Genomic DNA, 23,610 nt, shown 5'->3' on the forward strand with positions numbered 1-23,610 from the left:
TTTTTTTGTCTTTTATATGATTTTTTAAGCTTCTGTCTTTGGATAGGTTTCTATATAAGATCAAGCTACGGTGTAACTGTGGCACCGTGCTACAGTTGCATCTAGTCGTTGAATACAGTTAGATTAATGGGATCCACTGGCATCCAACGATTAGATGTAACTGTGGCACGGTACCACAGTTGCACCTAAGGTTTCTCCTTCTATATAATTATAAATTAAATCAAAGAAAGTGAGATGATGATGAATAATATAGATTCTGTTCAGGGAAAAAAAAAAAAAAAAAAAACCCTTTTAGCATACATTTATTCCCCAGTTTTAGTTGCAACTTGGAAGCATTGCTCCAGAATTTGCGGGGATGATGATGATGATGATGATGATGATGATGATGATGATATTAATATGGAGAGGTCCCACAGCTCTACGCGTACCGTTGATTTTTGACAATTGTGAAATAAATTGTACTTTAAGGGCAGCAACACAATTGTAAAGTGTGATCTGGAATTTTTTTTTTTTTTTTTTTTGATTGTAGTGATCTGGAATTTTGAAATTTAACCAATTCAAATTCAAATAATGGGTAAATTGGTCAATTCCTCAAATCTTAGATGGAGCCGTTAGATTTAACTACCATATTGACGGGAATGGCGGCGCGGCGCACTTGGTGGAATGTCTGGTGCGCGAACAAGTGGGGGCTGAGTCTGACGCTAAATGACGCATGCACAATTATTAACTCTGATTTCCTCTATAAGAAAAAGAGCGACATCGTTGTGTAAAATAATTTATAAATGTTTGCACCACTTGTATGAAGGCCACGTGTCTGCTCTTATTAAGACGCTATTGCCCCACAAGCTCTAGAACAAAAGTGAAGGCGGTTTTACGTAGGGATGACAAAAATTTTTACGGAGACGAATATTTTTGAAGATTTTTTTTATTTGGGAAGAATATGAAAATAATTTTATACTTAATTTTTTATTTGGGGAGGGGATGGAGATAAGGTAGAATCCTCATCTTCTACTTATTTTCTCATTTTAATTTTTAATTTTATTTTAATTTTTTAAAATTATTAATAAATAAATTTTAAATTATAAAATTATAAATATTGGAAAAAATAAAAAATATCAAAATATTTATATTATTAAACTTTTAGGCCTAATTAACTAATTAAAGTCCTAAATTTTTATTTAGGACATTAAAAAGACCGAGTAGATTCTATTAGCCCAAAAAATTTTATTTTTAATATTCTTTAAATATTTTAAACTTAAATTTATTTTTTTATTTATTTTTAGATGTTATAATTGCCCACAGCGAATCATAATTTTAATATATAATATAATATAATATAATCTAATATTTACTCTTGATTTGTTCCGATTTAACTATTGTGTTGTAAAGGGAATAGTCCACATTTATAAAGTGTCCACGCCACCATTGAAAAAGTTAATTTTGAATCTAAATTCGATTTTATTTGTAACAATTTTGTATTAGACTATTAATTTTTTCATAATAGTTTGTAAAAGAAGTTTATATCCCTTGCATGCTGCGTTACTTACTAATTTAATGTATGTGACTTTTGTAATGGATATTAATGTAAAATATATTTCGAACTTTACTTTTATTTGAATTTTTTTTAATATGATTAACTCAAAATCGAAAAAAAAAATGTATTAGTTATTCGGGGATCGGGGACCTTCGGGGATCCCATGTTATTATTCGGGAAGGGGATGAGAATTCTCTCAAGTAATTCTGACGGGTACGGGGAGGGGACGGGGACATACGCAAAATATTGGGGATGGATACGGGGAGATTGGTCCCCTCCCCTCCCCTCCCCATTGCCATCCCTAGTTTTAAGCTTAGGTAAAGTTGGCGGTAACTTAAGATCTGTATTTTAAGAAGGCCAATACTAAAATTCATAAATTTTTTAAATTAGGTATAATAGGAAAGAATATTTTTTAAACCTCTCTTAGAATTTTTTTTTTTTTTTTATACATGGTAAACTTAATATTAAAGAATTATAATTAATGAAATATACTAACTGCTAATTTATTCATTATTATTTTTCCAATGTAAAATCTAGTTAATTTATTAATTATTTTATATTAAATAATTTCTTACGCTTCTTTTTATAATGAAAATTATTATATTTATTGGCTTGCTTTTAAAAGGAAAAAAATAATTTCTTGAAATATTAATTCAAAAGGAAGTAAAAAAATTATCTTCTGAACTATTTTACTTCTTTAAAATTTCTATGGATCTTGTCGATTATTGTTGAAATTTAAAATATAATTAGAAATTTATGTTTTTCGAATGTTCATGTTGAGTAGGTCTCATAGAAATTTTTTTGCTTAAGGGCTCCAGTGGTCTAGGGCCGGCCGAGCAAGAACCCCATCGACCATTGGAGACGTGTCAAAATTGTAACTCCACATGACATGATGAGTGACGACGAATCGATAGATGATGGTAGGTCATAAGTGCGATGCGATGTCGTCCTCCGTTGGTAGACGCAGAGGAGTCTAGAGCGACCGCATCTCTCTCTCTTTCACATCGCATCTAATAAAAATAACAAAATGGAAGCTTCGTTTTTTCTAAGCAACAATTATAGATTAAATTAATAGGGCAAAGGTAAGCAAGCCAAGTTGCGGTGTCCGTTCCCACTCGTGTTACCACCAACTCTTGAGCTTCTTCACCTAACCGCCTACCCCTCGCCAATAAACCTTTTTTAGTTTTTGAAGCCCCCATTTGCATTTCATTCTCTCTATTCTTTGTAAAACGCTTTCTTTTCAATGGAGACCAAGCTGTTGAGAGCCTCAGCCTCTTCTCCTACAATTCCAGGTCTTAATGCATCCAAGTTTTGGAGACCTAGTTACCCTTTTACTCTCAGAACCAGACAGAGCTCTGTCTCCACAGTTTTGTTTTGGAGTTTGCCAGTGAAACGTGTTCAACCCGTTAATGCCATGGCTGCAACCGCTCTTATTGGGTAATGTTCAAATTTTTCTTTTAAATTTGTTTATTAATGCAGTTTTCACTCGATTTTGAATAATGAGTATCTGTTATTTTTGTTGATATCTTTTGGACCTTTTAGGATGTGTTGGTTATTGATTCTCGAAATACTTGGTAACGTCCCATGACCTTTACAATGTGGCTAGAGTTCTTAGTGCATTTATTCATTTTTTTTCCAATAAATTTTTATCGACATTTTTTAAGATTTGAGGGTGTGTTATTCTGTGATTCTTGGAATTGTGATGTCTGGTTCTAGGTTGGCAGTTTTCCTAAAGCCATGACCTTTACAAGTTATTGGAATTTTTTTTTTTTTTGGGTTTTTGTTGTCATAATTCTGTGTTTCCAACATTGTATTGTTAAGGATATTGTTGACTCGATATGGGCGAGGTGGATGTGTCCCTGATTTTTTATGTACCTAATTTTTCATTGGTTGGTTGGGAGGGAGCTTGCTTGATTCTTGGATCTGTTTTGACTCCACCTCAAATGTATCTGTTTGAGGTTGTGCCTAGTTTCTAGAGACCCTGTATTATGTTGCCCTATAGAATAGATTAATGAGTAACAAAATAGCCATCTTTTTCACATTGTTTAGGACCTCTGCTATAATATGGTCTTTGTCTATGTAATCCAAAGTCATATATTTTGCCTCGGATGTACAGAATTTGCCATTTCAAATAAAAGTTTAACATTTGTCTTTCTCATTAACAAGCATGATTATTTGTAGCAAAAGCATTCCAACATCAAGCTGCGTGCTCTTAATGGGCCTAAATGAACTGCCCATTATAGTGAATTCCATTGTTTGAACAAGTTTCATCATGTGTACGTGACTTTATCTGGTGAATTGTAACACCATAATCTTCCGGACACTAATAGTTCATTGACATTGTTCAGTGCAAATTTCACTGCAAACTTATGACATCTATTTCAGTTACTCTCTGAAACTCTTGCTATGTAGTAATGGCTTGCTGCTCTCACTCTGCCATATGCTGATATGAACACATTATAGGTGTTTTTGTCTATTATCGAATTTACCTCATAACGTTTTGGCTTTCCCTTGTAAGACTTTGGGCATTTTAGCTTTCGAGTCACAGTAAGCGGAGTATGTAATCGAGGCTTTTTGTCTGTGTAGGTCATCAAAAAGAAAGGGAAGGGTCGATGAAAGTGAAAACATGAAACTGGAGGGCATAAGAAAATCATTAATTCGACAAGAGGATAGCATAATATTTAGCCTTTTAGAGAGAGCTCAATATTGTATTAATGCAGATACATATGACCCTGATGCTTTCACCATAGACGGACAACGTTGCTCATTGGTGGAGTACATACTTAAAGAAACTGAAAAACTTCACTCCAAGGTATTTAACAGTTTTCTTTTTTCCCTTTGTTTTATCCTACCCTTGTTGTTAAGTTGATAAACCTGTTTAATATTAATGATTTGAGTGTGCTGCAAATGGAGAAAGGAAAAAGAGATTTATTTCATTTGAGTTCTAACCAAATTTATTTTCATATTAGTTGGGCCGATACCAAAGCCCGGATGAGCATCCATTCTTTCCTGATCAACTGCCTGACCCAGTGTTGCCACCTATGCAGTACCCACAGGTAAATTTGTAGAATGCATTGTAAGTAATGTTTTTGTTTCTATCCCCTGATAGTTTTAGTCCTCCTAGATCCTTGTTTGGAGATCAACCTCAGAGATCAATTCCCTGACATGTTTGTGCAGTTATTTTTTTGCTATGACTCTGAAATTCCAGTTAGCTTTTTCAATTTAAATTCACAGCATGTAAGCATTGCCTCAACATGAATTTGATTAAAGAGTAGTTTATGAATTTGATTAAAGAGTAGTTTATCTTTATCCTTATTTATCAATTGTTTTGGTCATTTTTTTTCTTGGTTCTGCTTCTGATTTAAACCTTTTTTTTATAAACAATCGTCAGGTACTCCATCCCATAGCTGATTCAATCAATATAAATATTAAAGTTTGGAACATGTATTTCAGAGATCTCATCCCAAGATTAGTAGAGGAAGGAGATGATGGCAATTGTGGATCAGCTGCTGTTTGTGATACAATGTGCTTGCAGGTATGTTTCTCAACAAATCTATTTATATTCATTGAAGATTTCATACAGTCAGATTACCAAATGGAGGCATTTGGATAGCACTGACAAGGAACTGATATTTTTCATCAAAATTAAAGTTTCCTGAACTGAGCTTTCTCAACTGCATATTCCAAGTGTCTGTATGTCACCATTGTGTATTGTGTTGAACATAAAGTGCATTGTGGTTCATTGATCTCTCTTAGGATTTCTGTTGCCTGTTTATGATATTGCCTCCTGCATCAGGCTTAAGTGTGACATATGTCACATATTTACTCCCTATCTATACCTGTCGACCAAAGTACTATAATATACCTGTGGTGCCAGGATGAAATATCCTGTGAGATCACTGCATCAATCTGATTAGTTTCATTTTGAAGGAGTGATTATATCTTGGCCAATTCACTTCTAATGAATGCTGAGCACTTCACATCTTCTTGTGATCGCAGATTTTGTCCAAGAGAATACATTATGGTAAATTTGTAGCGGAAGCAAAATTTCTAGCAGATCCAGATGCATATAAAGCTGCCATTCAGGCACAGGTATAATTATAGTAATCCTTTCTTCAGTTCATTCCAAACACACTTCTGCTTCATGGTCCCTGTAAAATTCATTGTCACTCCTCAAACTTGGATTTCATTGGCTAATATGATTTTCTCGGTGAATTTTTCCAGGACAGCAATAAGTTGATGGAAATTCTGACATACCCAACAGTAGAGGAGGCGGTCAAACAAAGAGTATTGATGAAAGCCAGAGCTTATGGTCAAGAAGTTACACCCCATGATGGAAACGGAGCTCATCCCGTTTACAAAATAAACCCAAGCTTGGTGGCAGATCTGTATGGGGACTGGATCATGCCATTAACAAAGGAAGTCCAAGTCGCTTACTTATTGAGAAGGTTGGATTGAATAGGTATAGAATCTCGCTCACCCTTTTATGTTAACATACGTTAACAAATTTTATCTGAAACTCCAATTTGGATTTTGGTTTTGCTGCTGCTGCTGAAGTTTGTAATTAAATAAGCTTGTGACAGGCCGCCCCCCACGTGCGTTTTTATAATTGTGAAAGTAGCAGTTATCCCATAACTAGATGATCTTGAGATTTCATGAAATTGATGCTCTATATTTCTTGGTCGCTAGATCTGAGCCTGCATGTTACAGAGGTGAAAGGAGAGAGCCTTATACGATACGTAACACGGTGCTTCGGTTGATGATTTGTGTGTACCATATTTATGATTTATCATGATGAATTTGGCCATTTCGGTCCTTACAAGGTTCCAAGGATGCAGAGGCAAGCCGTGGATCTTACCAATATCTTTAGCAGGCAAAATCGTATAAAACTATTCCAATAATCATGCTTGTTAAATTTATATGTTAGTAATTTATTCTTGCTGTCAATTCATCATGATGTTTGGAACTACAATCACCTTTATATTTCAGGGCTTTTTTTTTTTTTTTTTTTTTTTTTCCAAGGCTTGCCCCAGTTAATTCATGAAATCAGTCGAACCTTATACCCAACACCCATTGACAAATTTAAAATAGAAATAAAAAATGAATTGCTTTTTTTTTCTTTTGTGTGCCTCTCTAAAAAAAATAGAGTAAATATGGTCCCCAAAAGTTTAATTGTTCAAACAGACGTTCAAGATTTGATGGAAGCTGTTATTTTCATCCAACTGTTATGCATTCAAAGATAGACAAAAATAGAATAAACCGGAAGAAATGCATAAATGATATGAGGATTCAAACAAAAGCTACGCTACGCACATCATGTTCACATTTTTATTTTATTTTTTTCAGAAATGACAAAATTTGCATGGCTGCACCAAGCGCAAGGTAGCCAGGCACGCAAGAAGGCAATTTAGCAAAATTATGTGTCAGATTTTAAAGTGTAACGTAAACGTGTTTTCAATTGAAGGCCGTATAGGGCTCTTATCCCAAAATTTTGTATAAGAACCAGATTTCTCTCAACTCAAATTATTTGTGGGAGCAAGTTATTTAATTAATGTTTACGAGATATATGGATTGTATTATAAGTATATATCTAAAATCATAGTAGATTTCAAGTCGTAATAAATAGGTAGAAATATGTGACAAGTTCAAAATAAGGGTAAAACTTTGATATTAATTAATTAGTATTAACTTTATAATTTTTTCTTCTCAACGGTGTGTTTTATATTTTATTAAACTGAATGAAGGTTGTCCAGTCCAGTCATACGTTAGCTCAAAAAAAAAAAAAAAAACCGAAACTGCGACTGTAAGTAAGACCGGTAAGTTGTTAAACTGAAAACAAAGCAACAGTTAAAGAGAACCATCATCCATCACCATCAATGCGAAGTGAAAAAGGAGACAGGGAGACACGGTGACCAAAGCCCAGGAACGTGAAGCATTGAGGGCTTTTGTCCCAACTGTCGTCTAAGACTTGAAACGTGCAGTCGCTGTCAGCTTTACTTACTTATTTATTTCTTTTTTTTAGCTACAATTCCTAATTAAGGATCTCGAAAATTAATTTTTATTGCGGTACAACAACTCAAATTTTTATCTTTTAAATATAGTTTTAGTTTTATTCTTGCTGCTACTAATATTACTAACACATTTACAGGGATACAACTTTACTTAATATACTTATATACATATTAAAAAAATGCACACCTTGATGCTTAAATTTTTTTTCTAATAGATAGCTAGCTTCCACCATTTTCCTTTCAGAAATAAGCTGTCGAGGACAACTTTCTCTCTCTCTCTCTTTTTTTAAATAGGCATCTAAATTTTAATTAGACGAAGGTAAGAGCATTAGTTTACACTTCATAGTGTTTTATATATCCTGTAGCCGAAAAACAATCACGATGCGGTTTAAAGGATCATTTTTTAAATTAAAACAAAGAGAGTTTAGTAGGCATTAAGGTAAACAGAGAAATAAGAGATAGCTTTGTATTTCAATTTGGAAATAATAAGAAAATTTTGAACAAATGACACTTATATGGCTAATTAAATCAACTAATTATTCAAAATTTATGATGATTAAATCAAAGAATCTTAATCTTAGATCGCGGAGATCATAGGATTGACTGCATGATATTCTGTTTCCTTTAATTTAACAAGGCAATCGGATCTGGGTAAAATAAACATTATTTTAACCAGAATTATTTACCCATGTTAGTTGTATCTCGTACATGCATCATACATACAGATCTCTAGAGACTCCTACAAAAATAACAAAAAAGTAATAACTTTTCTCGATTGGACCATACTAAAAGCGACAACATAAGAACCCAACGAATAGAAAACCGCTTTGAAACTCTTTTTTGAAGGCTGAGAGTGCGGGAGTGAGAGAGAGAATGAGGGCAGGAATGACGGTGGCGGCGGCGGCCGTGCTGGTGGTTGCCATGACGATTCTGGTGCCGGAGGTGGATGCAACTAGATGGATTGTGGGAGCCAACCAAGGTTGGACCAATAACGTGAACTATACCATATGGGCAAAAGATAAGCACTTTTACAATGGGGACTGGCTCTGTAAGTTCTTCTCTCTTTGCTTATCTTAAGATCTGTTCTTTACTTCCTTTGAGTTGCCGGTGACTTGGAGCTTATTGGGGTTTTTTTTTTTCTGCATGGAATTTGGCTTTGGACCGGTTCTTTTGTATGTTGTTTAAGATTTGGGGCTCCTTTAGCTGCTGTTTATTATGTCGTAGTGATTTGTGTGAGTGAGTAGCGATGGCAAAGCTCATATTGTTTAATTTTAGTCCTCTTTTTTTTGTCTGTTTGCTTTTGAAGCTAAATTTGTTAGATCTACTAATGCTTGAAGTGACTTGATACTCTTGAAATTTTGTGTTTCTTGTTTGTTCTGTGTTTGCTTGTTTCAAGTTTGTGGCCTTTAACAGTTTTAGTTTGTTGGCATTGAAGAAGAAAACGGTTGATTTCCTATGATTTTGTCAGTAGGGTAGCTATGTTTGTGTTAAAAATAACAACTTGGTCGTGGATTGTAAATATTGAGATCTTTAATTGTTTGTCGATATATGTGGAACTACTTCTTCCATCGAGACATTGAGGGCTAATGGAAAACTTGAGAAAGTGGGAAAAGTAGATATGTAAGAAGCTGTTGTGAGTGCTTGTTCGGATTTGATTTCTCCTTTCATTTGTTTTCTCTGCAATTATGGTTTACCAAGATTGGGAGATTTTGCTTGATGCTCTCAGTTCGTTTCGCTGTGGAGATGAATTCTCTCTTCTTACTCACCTTTCTTGTGTTGTCGGTTTCTGTTAGTTGAAAAAATGGTTTTGAATTTCTGTTTCCGTTCTTTGAAAAGGTTTTGTTTTCTCTTTTGGTATTTGTTTCGCGAACCATAACAATTTAGTTATTCATCCTTTCCCCAAACTGGCAACTTTATTGTTCATGCATTCGGTATCTTTTTTAAATTGGGTAACATGCTTGTTTTTTTTTTTTTTCAGCTGAATTAATCGATACTATAAAACATGAGTATCATTGACTTATTATGTGAACTCTTGTACAGCATTCACTTTGTGCTAATGCATCAATTGATCATTCTGTTTCCACCAATTTTAAGAATTCACTTTGCATAATATATTTGATATATTGCCACTTGGTTACTCTGTTTTTCCCCAGTCTTTGTGTATGACAGGAACCAGATGAACGTGCTAGAGGTGAACAAAACAGACTACGAATCATGCAACTCTGATCATCCCCTTCACAACTGGACCACAGGAGCAGGAAGAGATGTGGTTCCTCTGAATGTGACCCGGCATTACTACTTCATCAGCGGAAAGGGCTTCTGCTATGGTGGCATGAAGTTAGCTGTCCGTGTTGAGAACCCGCCTCCTCCTCCCTCGGCTTCCCCTATTAAAGAAAAGAGCGGCACACCAAGTACTCTCTACAGAGGCCAGCTTGTTTTGCCAGCAGTTTTTGCCATTGGTGCTGTCTGGGATGCATTCGTCCGGTTCTGGTAACAATGTCAAGCTTAGAATTATTTATAAGGATAATCAGAATCTCCTTAGACATTCCTTAAATCTATTTGTGAAAGGAACTGAGTCCTCTTCCACTTATTTTTTCGGGGGGAAAATTTTCTTACTGGGGCAAACTATTTTGTGTTGGGTCGTGAATTAGTGAAGGTAGTGTTTGGTGTTCGAATTTGAAATGTAGTGTTGTGGTTGTTGGATTTGTTGACAAAGAGACTAAGATTTTCTTTTATTTATTGGAGAAATTGAATGCATGATTTGGGGAAATGCTTTTGAATTTCTTAGTGGTATGTAACATGCTGTATGCCACGCCACCTTTTCTTTATAAAATGGGCCATTAATTAATTATATAAGGACGGCTGTGCCTGTTCATCATAATCATCTACTATTGGAGCAATGTTTCATGGTTCTTTTATCTATTTGTTATTTTTCATGTGTGCATGCACGCACATATGAAGCATACATGATAAGGAGAGAATGAAAAAAAGAGCAATATATCCTATGCTCCAGGAGCACCCAAAAATTTATAGTATGGTTAATAATTTTATTAATTTGCTAAGGGAAGCTTTATCTCGTAAAGATGGTAAGTATTGTAGGTTTGTTGATGCTAAAATAAATGAAGCTTATAATATCTCTTATTGTATAATCTTTCAACAAATCATATGATAAAATCTGCAAATGTCATCATTGACTGCCTCGGATTGATTTTGGTATATTGAACGGCATAATTTATATTAGCTGATATTTATGTTAAATAATTTCGTTGTATTGAGCGGGACGACAAAAGTACTCTCAAACTTCTTATTATTTATCAACACATGCTCGGTAATCATGTGATAAGAAAGAAAAGAAAAAAGAAAAAAAACAAAAATCCAAAAAAGGTGGGGGGTTTGATTGGTACAACAAAATTGAACGTTACTGCTAAATTAGGCGTGGTATCCTTTCGCCAACTCATAGATCATAATTTTCATGCTATACATGGCATGAAGAAACAACTCCATTGTCGTTACGCTAAGTAATAAATCTTACAGTCTTTTTTTTTTGGGTTGGCTAATTTAAGCTAAAAACCCTTTAATAATTTCACAACCACCAGAGGTAGCTCAATAGTCAAGATAGAGGGAATTAAAGGGTGAGATGAGGTCAGTACTGAAAGTGAAACCAATGGAGGTTATGTGCAGCAAAATTAGGGGTTTGATCACAAAGATGATGATGATTAGCATGATGATGGGGTGTGTTTCGGGCACCGGCACTTTGCATCGAGTGGGAGGAAAATTGGGATGGACTCCCAGTGTTAACTTCACTGAATGGTCTAGCCATGAATCTTTTTACGTCAACGATTGGCTTAGTATTCTCTCTCTCTCTCTCTCTCTTCTTTTCTTCATAATCATAGGCTTTTGACAATCAATCAAGTTTGTGCTTTACGTACTGAAAGAAAATTGGAAAATTGAATTTCTTTAACAATCATAATGATCTATGATTCTTTTTTCTTTTTTCTTTTTCTAACTCTGCCAGCTAATCTTTCTTATTTTTAGTAATTATTTGTTTCTCTATACAATCTTAGCTGTAAATTGCAGTTTTAATTTGGGCAATTGTGACATCGTGAAAAGCCATCTTAATTCATTCTTATCTACGTATTCTTTATACTTAACGCAAAAATTTTCCCCTTAACTATTGCTGTAACTCATAGGAAATGTTGATTGTATGCATGCGTGCCCAATTTGAAGAAAATTATGATTCTTTTTTTTTTTTTTCTAGTAATCTTTTAAGTCATGAAAAAACTTTATGGCATATATGTTTTAGTTTTAAGAAATAAAAGAAGGGGAGATATGAATAAATGAATTTTTTGTCCAAGTCAAATAATGAAATTGATATTAAATCTTTTTTTTTTTTTAATTCTCTCTCTCTCTCTCTTTTTGTCCCTTTTCTTTTCTCTTATTTCTTTTAACCAAACATGAATTTAAGATACCAGATCAAGAAGAAACTGATTTTAATTTTATCTCTTCGGTGGTAAGATACAAAATGTAATTAAAATAATTGATTATATGCACATAATAAATTCAGAGTCACGTACAAATGATGAAGTTTCATCCTAATTTGTGCACTTAGATATTTATTTATTTATTATTATTATTTTTTGTTTTACAAGTTTTCAACTTTGACAAGAACATGTACAATGTGTTGGAGGTGAACAAAACAAGTTATGAGAGCTGCAATGATCAAGGATTCATCAAGAATATAACAAAAGGCGGGAGAGATGTGTTTCAGCTCACTGAGCCAAGGCCTTACTACTTCCTCAGTGGTCGAGGCTTCTGTTGGGGTGGTCTCAAAGCTGCCATTTTTGTTCAAGAAACCACGCCGACCCCGGCTCCGGTTCAGGCGAGAAACGGCTCTCCGTCGAGTACCGGCAGCCGGATTATGGCTCTAGTAATGGTCACAGCTTCAATTTCTTTGACATGGAGCGTGCTTTAAGTATGTATACAGTATTATATGTATCTAGCTTGGGTGGCTACTTTTCTGTAGTGGAACATTAAAATGTATTATGATATGCATAGACAATATTGATTTGGCAAAAAAAACTAGGAATTGTCGAAATTGGCTTTTCTACGTGCATATGAGTTCCTTTTTAAAAAATAATAATAAATAAAAAGTTCTTCTGTTTAATGAATAAGAAAAGGAAATTTGGAATGAAATCAAATTGAATAATAATGAGATGAATCATCAACGTCTTGTCCCCATCCCCGATGAGACAAAAGGATTCCCTTGCCTTATTAAGAAAATTTATTATTATTATTTTTTGTCTGAAACACAAGGTGATCCTGAGTGGCCTACAACTATAGTAGGTATCTTTAAATCCGTATCACAATTCAGGCTAATCTCCGCTCACACTGGATCTTTCCGTAAGGGGTAAAGTGCTGGCCAAAGTGATGACTTTATACGAGAGCGGGACTTGAACCTCTAATCTCTCTTAAGGAGTGAGAGTGCCGAATCACTCACACCAACCAACTTTAGTCAAGAAAATTTATCTTTGATCCTTTATAATGCTAAATGTATTTATTACGCAATTAAGGGAGACAAAAAAAATATACTGCAGCTTCTATTCTAGCCAGCTTCGTGTCACGTGATAAGTATAATACACAACACCTCGTGCGGCACTTATACAATTTTTAGCACAAAAGTTACTAAGTAAGTTTAATGAACTTTTCAAACTAATCAAACAAGAGTGCTTGCGATAATGCTAGAAAGAAGAAAGATTAATATGATTAAATATAATTTTATTACTTAATTTATGAGTAAATACAAGAGAACTTTTTACAAGAGAGCTAGAGTGGCTTGTGTGCTGAGTGTGCATACCGGTGGTGTTGTGTGGTGTGTGTTGTGCAAATGGTGAGAGCTCACCCCTATTTATAGAGTTGGGTGCTAGCTCATGAATCTTCCTAGTAAGTGGGTGCAACTTACCTAAATATATAGGTAGGGGTTAGAACTTAAAAGTGTAGAAATTTCTAGGTTATTTACAATTGTAGAAAATTATAGAATTTGGGCCGGGTTTCGTTGATTGCTAAACTCACCATGGCTAGCTAGTTGTATAAAACGGCTTATCTGCTAAGTGCATTCTACTGTTAGGCGGACCTTTTCTAAGTATACCCACACGCATCAATTTAATCCACATTTTTAGTAAATTTAAGCAGCCCGTGACACTGGTATCTCTTATATCAAAACCAACAGAACATTGATCTTCTTCATCATCCCAATGTCGAAATTTGAAAGAATAATTTAAATTAATCTAACCCAAGCGGGTGAATAGCGATAGTAGTAAACTAGTACGTGTCGCAAGCTGTAAATGACAGGTCGTCTAGCAGTAAAGGAAACAAACTGTATGTCGCACACGCGGTCTGTTAACGCCTTCAGTAAATACCATGGACTAAGACAGACGACAGACGAGAAGGAGATAAGATTAAGAAGATATTCAGATACAGAACCTCAACTTTATTTCTTTCAATTGACATTTGACGCTGGGCATGGCGTCGTGGGTTTTCAATTGTCACGCACTCTCCTTCTTCCTTCCTTCCAATCCCATTACCAAACAACAACCGCCAAATCATAACAGAACCTCAACTTTCCCGCCAAATCGCTCCAACCCAAGCCCGTTACCCCGTACCACCCTGGTCAGGGTCAAGAATTCCTCGTCAGCAACAGCAGCGGAACAGATGAAGGAGGAAGAGTCGATGATGAGCATCGATAATCTCAACCGCTTTTTTGATCTCAACAAAGGCAACTGGTCCGGCTCTTTCCACGTACATCTCCCATCACTCTCGCTGCAATTATTATTATTATTATTATTACTATATTTTATTTTAAAGTAAAGTAGAGTGCAGTGCTGCTAAGTGATGCGTTGTGGGATTTGATTTGATTTTTGTAGCAATTTGATGGTCATGGGAATTTGATGCAAAAAGTGAGTACAAAGCTTGCTGTCAGCACTTATGGAGAAGATGAACTCATCAGTCTCATTCAAACGTAACTGTTATTTCTACTCACTCACTTGCAGATTTAAATTTTACTTATTTTTTTGACAATTTTAATCCCACTTATTCTTGGTCATCAATTTCCATCTGAATTTGAAAATATGATTCACAATAAATTTTTCTGTTGAACGTTTATCATGACAACTTCAATTGTGTTATGCTTTGTTATTGAGACAATAAAATTTCTCATTTAATGCATTAGATGAATGCTGTGGTTTTGAGATTATATTATCTTGTGCTTTTTCTTTTTTCTTTTTTCTTTGCGGCTTAAATCCAGTTGTACTTTGTAGATTATACATTAAACAACCTCCATCAAGCACTTCAATTTCTGGATATGAAGAGGAAGAACCGGAATGGGCTGAATACAAAATCAAAGAAACCAACATGTTCACTGTGGACAAATATCAGCAGGTGGTTATCTTTGTTCTTTTTTTAGTACAATCTTGGCAGATTTATACCTTTGCTTTAATGATCCTGTTTGTTTTCTCATCAATGTCCATTATGATTAGTCTGCAGATTGGCTTTTTTCCCGACGAGAGGGCATTTTCTTTGAGGTATCAGACTGCTGGCATGTTAGAAACTGTTTTAAGGCAAGGAGTGTTGGGGGAAGACGACACCGGAGAAGAATCACCCAAGTCAGTCTTCCTCAGTCTAGAAGGCTTTATTTTTTTGTTGCTTAGACTTCCATAATCTATAGAATGAGGAGTCAGATTAATGCATTCATTTACTCTTGCTCATCAATAGATATATGTATGTTCTTGCCAAGTCATTCACGGTCAATTTGTCCTACCTATATGGCACCAACCACCATATGATTACGTACTATACAACTCAAGTGTGATTTCCTAACTCATAGATAGTCATCCTGTATGGTGGTGATGCACTTGCAGAACTGTTATTCTCTTGTTTCTTCTTTCTTCTAGCGAAGGTCAAAACTCCTTCTTAAGCCAATTTGCCTGTCTAGCTAGTTCCTCAGATTTCTCCTTTGTCTTTGGGTGTTTTCCCATATGTACAGCCAGAGGAGGTTTCCCCTGATTTCTAAGCAACATCATTTTAGTACTTATTAGTTCATGGACATGAGTGCAGTCTGATTGTGGGGAACTATATCTAAAATATGGCAATGATCAGATTTTGTCCATGAACACGGTTTCGATAATCTTGATTTTTTCGATTTCCAGGCATCATATGTTAATGGATATGAGATTTTTGTGGTCTAGGAATTCACTGAAACCAACACAATCATAGTTTCAATGGCATTTGGGTTGTAAACTTTGTGCCCCTGTATACAAGGGAAAAGAATTCCTTGGTTCCATTAGAATCTGATTTCATGCTTGGCCCATGTTTTTATTATTATCTATTGTGCGATTAAGAATGTTTTCCTGCTTTATGTTGGTCTGCATGGTATGCGTTTATGCAATTTATCTTAATTTTTATAAGTTCTTCAACAATGCTATTACTTGCCTTTTTTTTACAACTTTGTTTTAATCTGCAGAAATCTTAAGCTTCCCTCTCGACAACCTGCTATTGTATGTGAGAATTGCCTATATTCACAGGAGAAAGATAGGCGAGTAAGAGCATTTCATATCATGGACCCTAAAGGCATTTTGGAAATGCTTCTTATCTTCCTAGAGGATAGAGATGGCGGGGTGCTTTTTCCTCCTTTTCTTGAAAATGTAGGGGTAAGTCCCAAAACTAATATAAAGTTAACCATTAGAACTTCGTAGAATTAACAACTTGTTTGAAATGAAACTACAGTGGGCAATCTTGCATGACGCCTGATTTCTGTCATTGGTTTCAGGACAACAAAGACAGGATTTTACCGTTTCTTGGTAAATGGAAAGGTCATTCTATAACAAAGCGCAGTGGAGTTTATGGAGCAACAATTGCTGAAGCTGACTCAGTTGCTTTACTCAAAATGGATGACAAAGGTCAGCTAATCCAGGTAAATCTATCAATATGCTTGAACTAACCATCAACCAAAAATTCATTGAAGTGGAATGTTGTAGAGAGCCTACTACCATTAATTTGACCAATGGTAAACTTTTAACAGAGACCGTTTGCATTCTGAATTGGTATAAAGCATAAATATTTACTACCTACATGTTCGTTTGGTTTATTTAACTTAAAAATCTGAGTTCCATTTGTCTTCCTTGAAATATATTCAGGATATTAATTCAACATCTAATACATCTGATGGGCAAGAGGTTACAACTAATGTGCATTGGACGGGTACCATTTCGGGCAACTTGGTAACCTTTGAGGGCGCATACCAATTTACATTTTTGCCAGGAGGCATGTACATGGGATGTCCTTGTGATATTGCAAAGAGCGTTGCAGAATTCAAGTCATTCCATTTGGAGTTCGGCTGGGTTGAGACCCCTTGTAAGAGACAGAGATTGGTTCGAACTTATGATGTTGAAGGCTTAGCTGTGTCATCAACTTATTTTTCCGAGATCAAATTGTGAATTTCTCCTACTTTCATTTCATTGTAGCTATGCCTTATTCAGTTTAGTAAAATCACTTCTGATGTACCGTCATTAGTTGATTGAGTTGGGAGGTAATGAATTTGTTAGACTAATTGTGATTGTGAAATTGAATTGAAGCCCAGATGAAATGAAACGGAGAGATGCTACCATAAACCCATGTGGCACGTGCATCACAATCCTTCCTATTTTTGGTTTTAAGTCTTTCTCGTTGTCACTCACTCACAGATCCATGCATGACAATCTGTAACACTACCACACATGGATAATATGGTGGCCCCTACCTGATGAAATGGATTGTGAACCGAGAATTTGACAATGGAATAAGAGTGACCAACCTCCCAACTTGATTAAAAGAATTGTCAACTTGCTGAAGTTTGGTACCACGTTTCTTCATTTCTGACATTAACACAATTCAACTTGATTGAAACCCATATCTATGGCTAGTTAGCCAGTGAGAGTCTCTCTCTAGCTTATCCCTGCATTTTTGTTTTTAATATACTTGGGATCTATTTTTGTGAAAAATAAAAACTAAATAAATGTCAAATTTATGGCCGGGACTATTGTTTGGTTGAATTACAATACATGTAACTTGCATTTGATATAAGAGTTATACCCAATAATTAAAAGGTGGTAGTTATAATGAAGCTGTCCCACTATAAAACACTGACTATGATAGTTAGATCATGGTAATAAATATAAATTTTTTATTTTTACCATCATACGATCATCATCAATGCTCTGTCCTAAAGTAAATCCAACATAACCGAACTCTAATTAAAAATATGTACGTATTCAAATAATATTTAAGTAGTTGAGGGAAGCTGAACATGATCCCATTGAATCATCAGGGTGTGAGTGTCCACAGGCAGAGGCTGGCCACAGCTGATGCTTGAATGTTGCGTGAGTTGACACCCGTCACAATCGTGCCAATCAAACGGTGGATGGATGATGATGAGAGGCAGCGGAAGCTGATGTCTCTGGTGGGACCTAGGCTAAAAAGGGTCGTTCATCTTAATCATAGTCATAATAAATTTTGTCTTTAAGGAGACGGTACGAAGCCGCCATATAAATACAGTGAGATAAGAGACTGCAGTTTTGCCTTTCCTCGGTGGGACTGGGTCGTGGGTTCCATCAATTTCTTATTGTGTCACTAGCCATTTGAGCAAATTCATCAGATTCATTTCCCATTTGATCACGTGTTCTTTGAATCTGGGCATCAAAACTGAATAAATGTAAATAGTCGCAATTGGCCCACAACAACCACAGCCAGCGAAGGCAATCTTGGTAACTATTGCGTGTTATAATTTATAAAGACATCAAATTATTTAATAAAGAAAACTAAAATATTACAAGGACTCCGAGAGACAGTGATGGAAGATTTAGAAAAGTCGGAATATAAACAACGATTTGAAGTGAAGAAAAAAATATAATTCAAGGTCTCTTTAAAGAATTTGTGTTAGTTGATTGGTATGGTAGGTCTCAACGGGGTGACATATATTTCCAGTTACGTTAAAAAGTACGGTAGCTTTGTGATTGTGATTAAAGCTCAGCCTCTGCGTTTGATTATTTGAAGAAGTTTTTTGTAACTCATAACTTGAAATATACTATGTTGTGTCACGACTCATCATGCTAATGGCTAAACAAACAAAAGAAATTAAAAAGAAAAATCACTTTTTGGGAGGGGGGGTTTGAAGGTCGTTCTCGTACTTTATGGCTTTGCCGGTCTGGACGGGCATATAAGTGAGGGGGGGGGGAGAGAGAGTGGATAAAGACATACACACCGTGTTTGGCTCCACTTTATCCACTTGGCATGTTACTGGGGTCTGTTTCATGCATTATTTTATAAATTTGTTTAATTACACTGGTTGATATATAAAATTCACACTTTTATCATTGACTCTGAGCTAAAGAAATAAATGAAAGCCACTGTCATAACTTCAATGTTACCCAAAAACGAAAGATAAGTATTACCACAAATTTTATTATTAACTTGCTTAATTAAGAGCCGTACAAGAAAATAGAAATAAAAAATAAAATACTTTGTATTTTTAATTTACTTTTGAATAAATAAAAAAATAAATAAAATGATGTCATTTTCAGTTATTGCTCCACTCCATGAACTTTTTTTTTTTTTTTTTGATTGGCCACTCCATGGACTTGGTTTCAAGATGAGTATGAAACTACCATCAACTAACCGCAGATAAACATTAACCAAAGGAGGAAAGAAAGAAGCCTATTACCACACATTCAAGTTTTGTTTCTGAATAAACCAACTTTGTGCACAAAGGCCAAAGCTCAGACCTTTTATTTTACTGAAATGGCAAGTGGGAAAGAGGACTTAACAAAGAAGAAGCGCCCAACAATCATTCTCCCTCCTCGTCCTTCAATGGAGTCTTTATATGGGTCTGGTTTGAGCCCTGGACCCATGACTCTGGTGTCTAGCTTCTTTGCTGAGGACTTGAACAATCAATCTTTCTCTCAGCTTCTTGCTGGAGCCATGGCTTCTCCATTGGCATCTAAGCAAGCTCAGAGCTTTTTGGTTGATTACAGTAAAGATGGGGATGGAGATGGGGACGACAAGAGTTATGGTTTTAAAGAGAATAGGCCAACAAGTTTGATGATTGCAAGGTCTCCATTGTTTACTGTTCCTCCTGGGTTAAGCCCTTCTGGGTTGCTTAATTCACCTGGCTTCTTTTCACCTCAGGTAATCATTTGATAAGTTTTTGTGTTGCTTTTTTGTTTCTGCCTTCTCGGGTTCTTTTGTTTGCTGTTTTTTAAGCTGAAAATGGAGTTATTATGATTTAGATGGTTCTGGATTTCGTTAGAGATAGAGGGTAATATTTTGTGAGGAAACATCATGGTGGCTTGAAAAACTACGTTGTTTGGTTCATTTTAGAGTCAATGATTTGTCTAAAGATTGGGTTCCTTGAATTTCTTATTCTATGATGATTATGTATTGCTTTGAAGTTGCTTGCTTGAGGGTTTGGAAAATTAGATGTGTGAATGATGGAATTTGGAAACCATCTTGAATCACAATGCCTTAATTCTAATAAGCAAGTACTTTGATATTGGCTCCCCAGGATTTGAAGCATAAATTTGTAGATTTGTTAATGAGATTAGATACACAAAGAGCAATATGACTGCAATGGCTAATGTGTGAATAGTGGGTGCTGATGGACCATACTTTCTTCCTGTATCAATACTGATACACAGCAGCTGCTTGTCTTTGTATCAGTCATTCATGTGTTTGTATCTTCAAATCCATACAGAGCCCATTTGGAATGTCCCACCAGCAGGCGTTGGCTACAGTTACAGCTCAAGCTTTCCTAGCTCAATCTAGTATGCACATGCAAGCTGAATATCAACCTTCATTGTTATCAGCTCCAGAAGAGTCATTGACTTGTAATCTATCAGTCACTCCCAATGAACCTTCTCAACAGCAGATGCCACATTCAAACTCAGCCCCTCAAAGTTCTATGATGGAACCACTGGAGGTCTCTCATTCTGATGGGAAACATATGCATCCTTCTGCTGTAGATAAACCCGCTGATGATGGCTACAACTGGCGTAAATATGGGCAGAAGCCAATTAAGGGCAACGAATATCCTCGAAGCTACTACAAATGTACACATGTAAATTGCCCTGTCAAAAAGAAAGTTGAGCGTTCTTCTAGTGCCCAAATAACTCAGATTATCTACAAAAACGAGCACAACCATGAAAAGCCTCAACTCAGTAAACGTGCGAAAGATAGCAGTGATGCAAATGAAAATAATAATTCTCAGGCTAATCCTGAACCTGTTTTGCAAGGTCAAACTCTATATGCTAGTTCTGTTCTAGGAAGTAATCAGGAATCTGCTCAAGCAGCCCCCATACATCTTGCTGACTCAAGTGACAGTGAGGAGCTAGGTGATGCAGAGAATAGAAAAGAGGGAGATGATGATGAGCCAAACACTAAGAGAAGGCAAGTTTCAAAAAAGTATTGTATATATTCATGTAGATGCTGTCCTTTATTCTTCCAAATTTTGAGTTTGTTTGTCTTCAAAACCAGGAACATCGCTGTAGAATCAGAGGTAGTGTTGTCTCAAAAGACAGTCACAGAGCCAAAGATCATTGTGCAGACAAGAAGTGAAGTTGATCTTTTAGATGATGGCTACAGGTGGCGTAAGTATGGACAGAAAGTGGTCAAAGGGAACCCCCATCCAAGGTATTAATTTGGTTACTTATCTATTTCTTGGAATCTTGTTCTAATCGTTCACTTTGTGCCAGTGGATTCTTGGAAAGTGTTGAAATAGAGGTCATAAGGCACTCCCCCCCCCCCCCCCCCCCCCCAAGAGAAAGTTCCGTTTTTACAGCTGTTAATTTCACAGATAAAAGTAAGTTACATGTATATCAAAGGTTTAAGGATTGAGAAGGACTCCATACTGCTGGGTGAAGGCCAATGATAGAACCAAATGATTGTCTGAAACAGTTTACCATCTGTCTATAGAAAAACTGTTTGATGATGTTGGTACCTGTGATATTTATGCCGTTCCATGGATTTAGAGGTCACGAAACGATAAAATTCAGTGGATCACCATGCTATAATTTTGGCCATGAAACTGCCACTTTTACCCAATTGCATCTCTTAATTTGTGAGCTTGTAACTCTTGTACTTCCTTTATGAGATTTGATTTTAATCATAGATTCGATGAGAAAAAGAAATATACATGGGCTATGTTTACTGTCCATTTGCTCAACCAGATAATCATCAAAAGCTTGCAAATTCTATTTTGCTGGTCCATGAGACTTTCTTTTTCTCTTTTGCTGGTCCAGAAATAATTCCTAGTCATAATTGTAATGGTTCTGCAACTGTTCACTGAGATTGCCATCCAGCAAGATAATTGAAATTGCCAATTAGTATCGTACACATTTCATGTACGTGTAGTCATTTTACATTTGCTTCCTATTTCTTTAGGGTAACTAATTGTTTTTCTTCGCCCTCTCACTTATTTTCTCTTTTGGTCTCCTACTTTTTTTTTTTAATGGTATTTTGAATCTTTTTATTTGTTTCCATGTTTTTGTTTCCTTAAAATTTTCATGCCACTGGTACTATCACCCATTTGTTCTATTAATGGGATGGAAACTGTTCTGATGTGTGAACATATCTATCTACAGGAGCTACTACAAATGCACTAATCCCGGATGCAATGTTCGTAAGCATGTTGAGAGAGCTCCAACAGACCCCAAAGCTGTCGTAACTACATATGAGGGGAAACATAATCATGATGTCCCAGCAGCAAAAAATGGCAGCCATTGTGCACCACCACGGCTAAAACCAAACAAAGTGGTGACTGAGAAGCACCCCTTACTTAAAGACATGGATTTCGGACATGATGACCAAAGACCAGTGCTTCTCCGGCTAAAGGAAGAGCAAATCATAGTGTAAAATCTTCTGCCAAAATCAGTTAAGTAATCACTACGCCTGTTAAGAAGCTGGTGACGGCAAATTAACAGGGAGCAAGGTGAAAAAGAATCATATGGAAGATCATGGCCTTTGGTTGATATTGGATTCCCATATGCGTTTCTAGCTGCCAAGTTGCCCTTCCAAGACAACCTGCTTTTGTACATTTGGATTCGCAATTAATATCATGTCTGATTTTTCTCATTAGACGGTAGATTTTCCATGAAAGATTGGAAATGTGTATGTTGTTTTAGCCTGATAAATAACAGCCCTTTGCATGTTGATTGCAAAAATGTTGGCGGGGGAAACTATGGAATTCATCTTGATATGCATAGATAAATTTTGTATCTTGTCTAAGGTGGGAGATTCAAACACACGATATTAACTGTGTGTTAGGTTAAAAGAGCTTAATTTTGTACAAATGTGCTTTGGAATGATTAAGATTACTTTAACATTGGCATCTATTTTTCATGTGAAAGGACACAAGCTTATTCACTTTATAGGACTTGGATTTTCAACTTTCAAGCTTAGCTGCTGGTTAGTGGTTACTTTCTCATCTTGACCCGGGGGACGTCTTTAAGAAAAATGTCTATCGTTTGAGAAGCAACAAAAAACATTATCATAGATTTAACATGCATATCAGTTCTTATTTCTTTGACCCAAACAGTAAAAGCTTAACCTTTTCATTTACTGTTAAACACCATCCATTTCTTCCCAATCCTAGTTGTCTCTCAACAGTTTGTTAGTTATAACTAAGCATTTCAGTTAGCTAAGTCAACTTCATTTTTTCTTCTTTTCTCTTTTTTTTGTGGCTATAATTTCAATCTTTCTCTTTTAATAGATTCTAGATAAATTTTAGATAGGATAAATTTACAATAACCCCCCTTCTATAATTTGTGGTTTTTTAAAAATAAGAGGATAAATTTTAGATAGGGGTGGGTTTAATTTTTCTCTTTTTTTTTGTCACCTCAATAAAAATGAGACCTAAAATAAAGTTTTCAAAATTTGAAAGAGTGATTTGAAGATAATTAATTTACGAGAGAATAAATCAAAATTTATCCTTTTAAATATATTAATTATAATGTACATTTCTTGCCACATTAACCTGGAAAACTC

General features: G+C 35.6%; 5 protein-coding genes across 7 annotated transcripts; all 5 read left to right on the top strand.

The window, feature by feature from the left end:
• The first annotated feature begins 2,329 nt into the window (after window positions 1–2,329).
• Window positions 2,330–6,544, top strand: LOC18039460 (chorismate mutase 1, chloroplastic). Of its 2 annotated transcripts, XM_006431198.2 has the most exons (7): window positions 2,330–2,971; window positions 4,121–4,346; window positions 4,504–4,590; window positions 4,926–5,069; window positions 5,534–5,626; window positions 5,759–5,996; window positions 6,224–6,544. In XM_006431198.2, exons 1-6 carry the CDS (start codon window positions 2,778–2,780, stop codon window positions 5,990–5,992), a joined length of 978 nt encoding a protein of 325 aa, XP_006431261.1. In that variant the 5' UTR covers window positions 2,330–2,777; the 3' UTR covers window positions 5,993–5,996; window positions 6,224–6,544. The 2 variants fall into 2 exon arrangements, with proteins under 2 accessions (XP_006431261.1, XP_006431262.1); XM_006431199.2 differs by lacking the exon at window positions 6,224–6,544 and having other exon boundaries at window positions 5,759–6,210.
• A 1,735-nt stretch (window positions 6,545–8,279) lies between these two features.
• On the top strand, window positions 8,280–10,315 carry LOC18039461 (lamin-like protein). The gene is made up of 2 exons (XM_006431200.2): window positions 8,280–8,593; window positions 9,699–10,315. Exons 1-2 carry the CDS (start codon window positions 8,419–8,421, stop codon window positions 10,037–10,039), a joined length of 516 nt encoding a protein of 171 aa, XP_006431263.1. The 5' UTR covers window positions 8,280–8,418; the 3' UTR covers window positions 10,040–10,315.
• A 712-nt stretch (window positions 10,316–11,027) lies between these two features.
• On the top strand, window positions 11,028–12,644 carry LOC18039819 (lamin-like protein). The gene is made up of 2 exons (XM_006431201.2): window positions 11,028–11,393; window positions 12,195–12,644. Exons 1-2 carry the CDS (start codon window positions 11,183–11,185, stop codon window positions 12,515–12,517), a joined length of 534 nt encoding a protein of 177 aa, XP_006431264.1. The 5' UTR covers window positions 11,028–11,182; the 3' UTR covers window positions 12,518–12,644.
• A 1,306-nt stretch (window positions 12,645–13,950) lies between these two features.
• LOC18039820 lies at window positions 13,951–17,441 on the top strand. Of its 2 annotated transcripts, none has more exons than XM_024181930.1 (7): window positions 13,951–14,340; window positions 14,466–14,560; window positions 14,859–14,979; window positions 15,085–15,203; window positions 16,061–16,241; window positions 16,367–16,510; window positions 16,734–17,441. In XM_024181930.1, the coding sequence occupies exons 1-7, from the start codon at window positions 14,065–14,067 to the stop codon at window positions 17,031–17,033; spliced, it is 1,236 nt and encodes a 411-aa protein (XP_024037698.1). In that variant the 5' UTR covers window positions 13,951–14,064; the 3' UTR covers window positions 17,034–17,441. The 2 variants fall into 2 exon arrangements, with proteins under 2 accessions (XP_024037698.1, XP_024037697.1); XM_024181929.1 differs by having other exon boundaries at window positions 13,953–14,340; window positions 16,061–16,247; window positions 16,734–17,440.
• Window positions 17,442–19,182: 1,741 nt separating this feature from the next.
• Window positions 19,183–22,948, top strand: LOC112097229 (probable WRKY transcription factor 4). The gene is made up of 4 exons (XM_024181931.1): window positions 19,183–19,758; window positions 20,324–21,015; window positions 21,103–21,258; window positions 22,209–22,948. Exons 1-4 carry the CDS (start codon window positions 19,372–19,374, stop codon window positions 22,477–22,479), a joined length of 1,506 nt encoding a protein of 501 aa, XP_024037699.1. The 5' UTR covers window positions 19,183–19,371; the 3' UTR covers window positions 22,480–22,948.
• Window positions 22,949–23,610: the final 662 nt, after the last annotated feature.

The sequence above is a fragment of the Citrus clementina genome, unplaced genomic scaffold, assembly GCF_000493195.1.
Source record: "Citrus clementina cultivar Clemenules unplaced genomic scaffold, Citrus_clementina_v1.0 scaffold_6, whole genome shotgun sequence".
Lineage (NCBI taxonomy): Eukaryota > Viridiplantae > Streptophyta > Magnoliopsida > Sapindales > Rutaceae > Citrus > Citrus x clementina.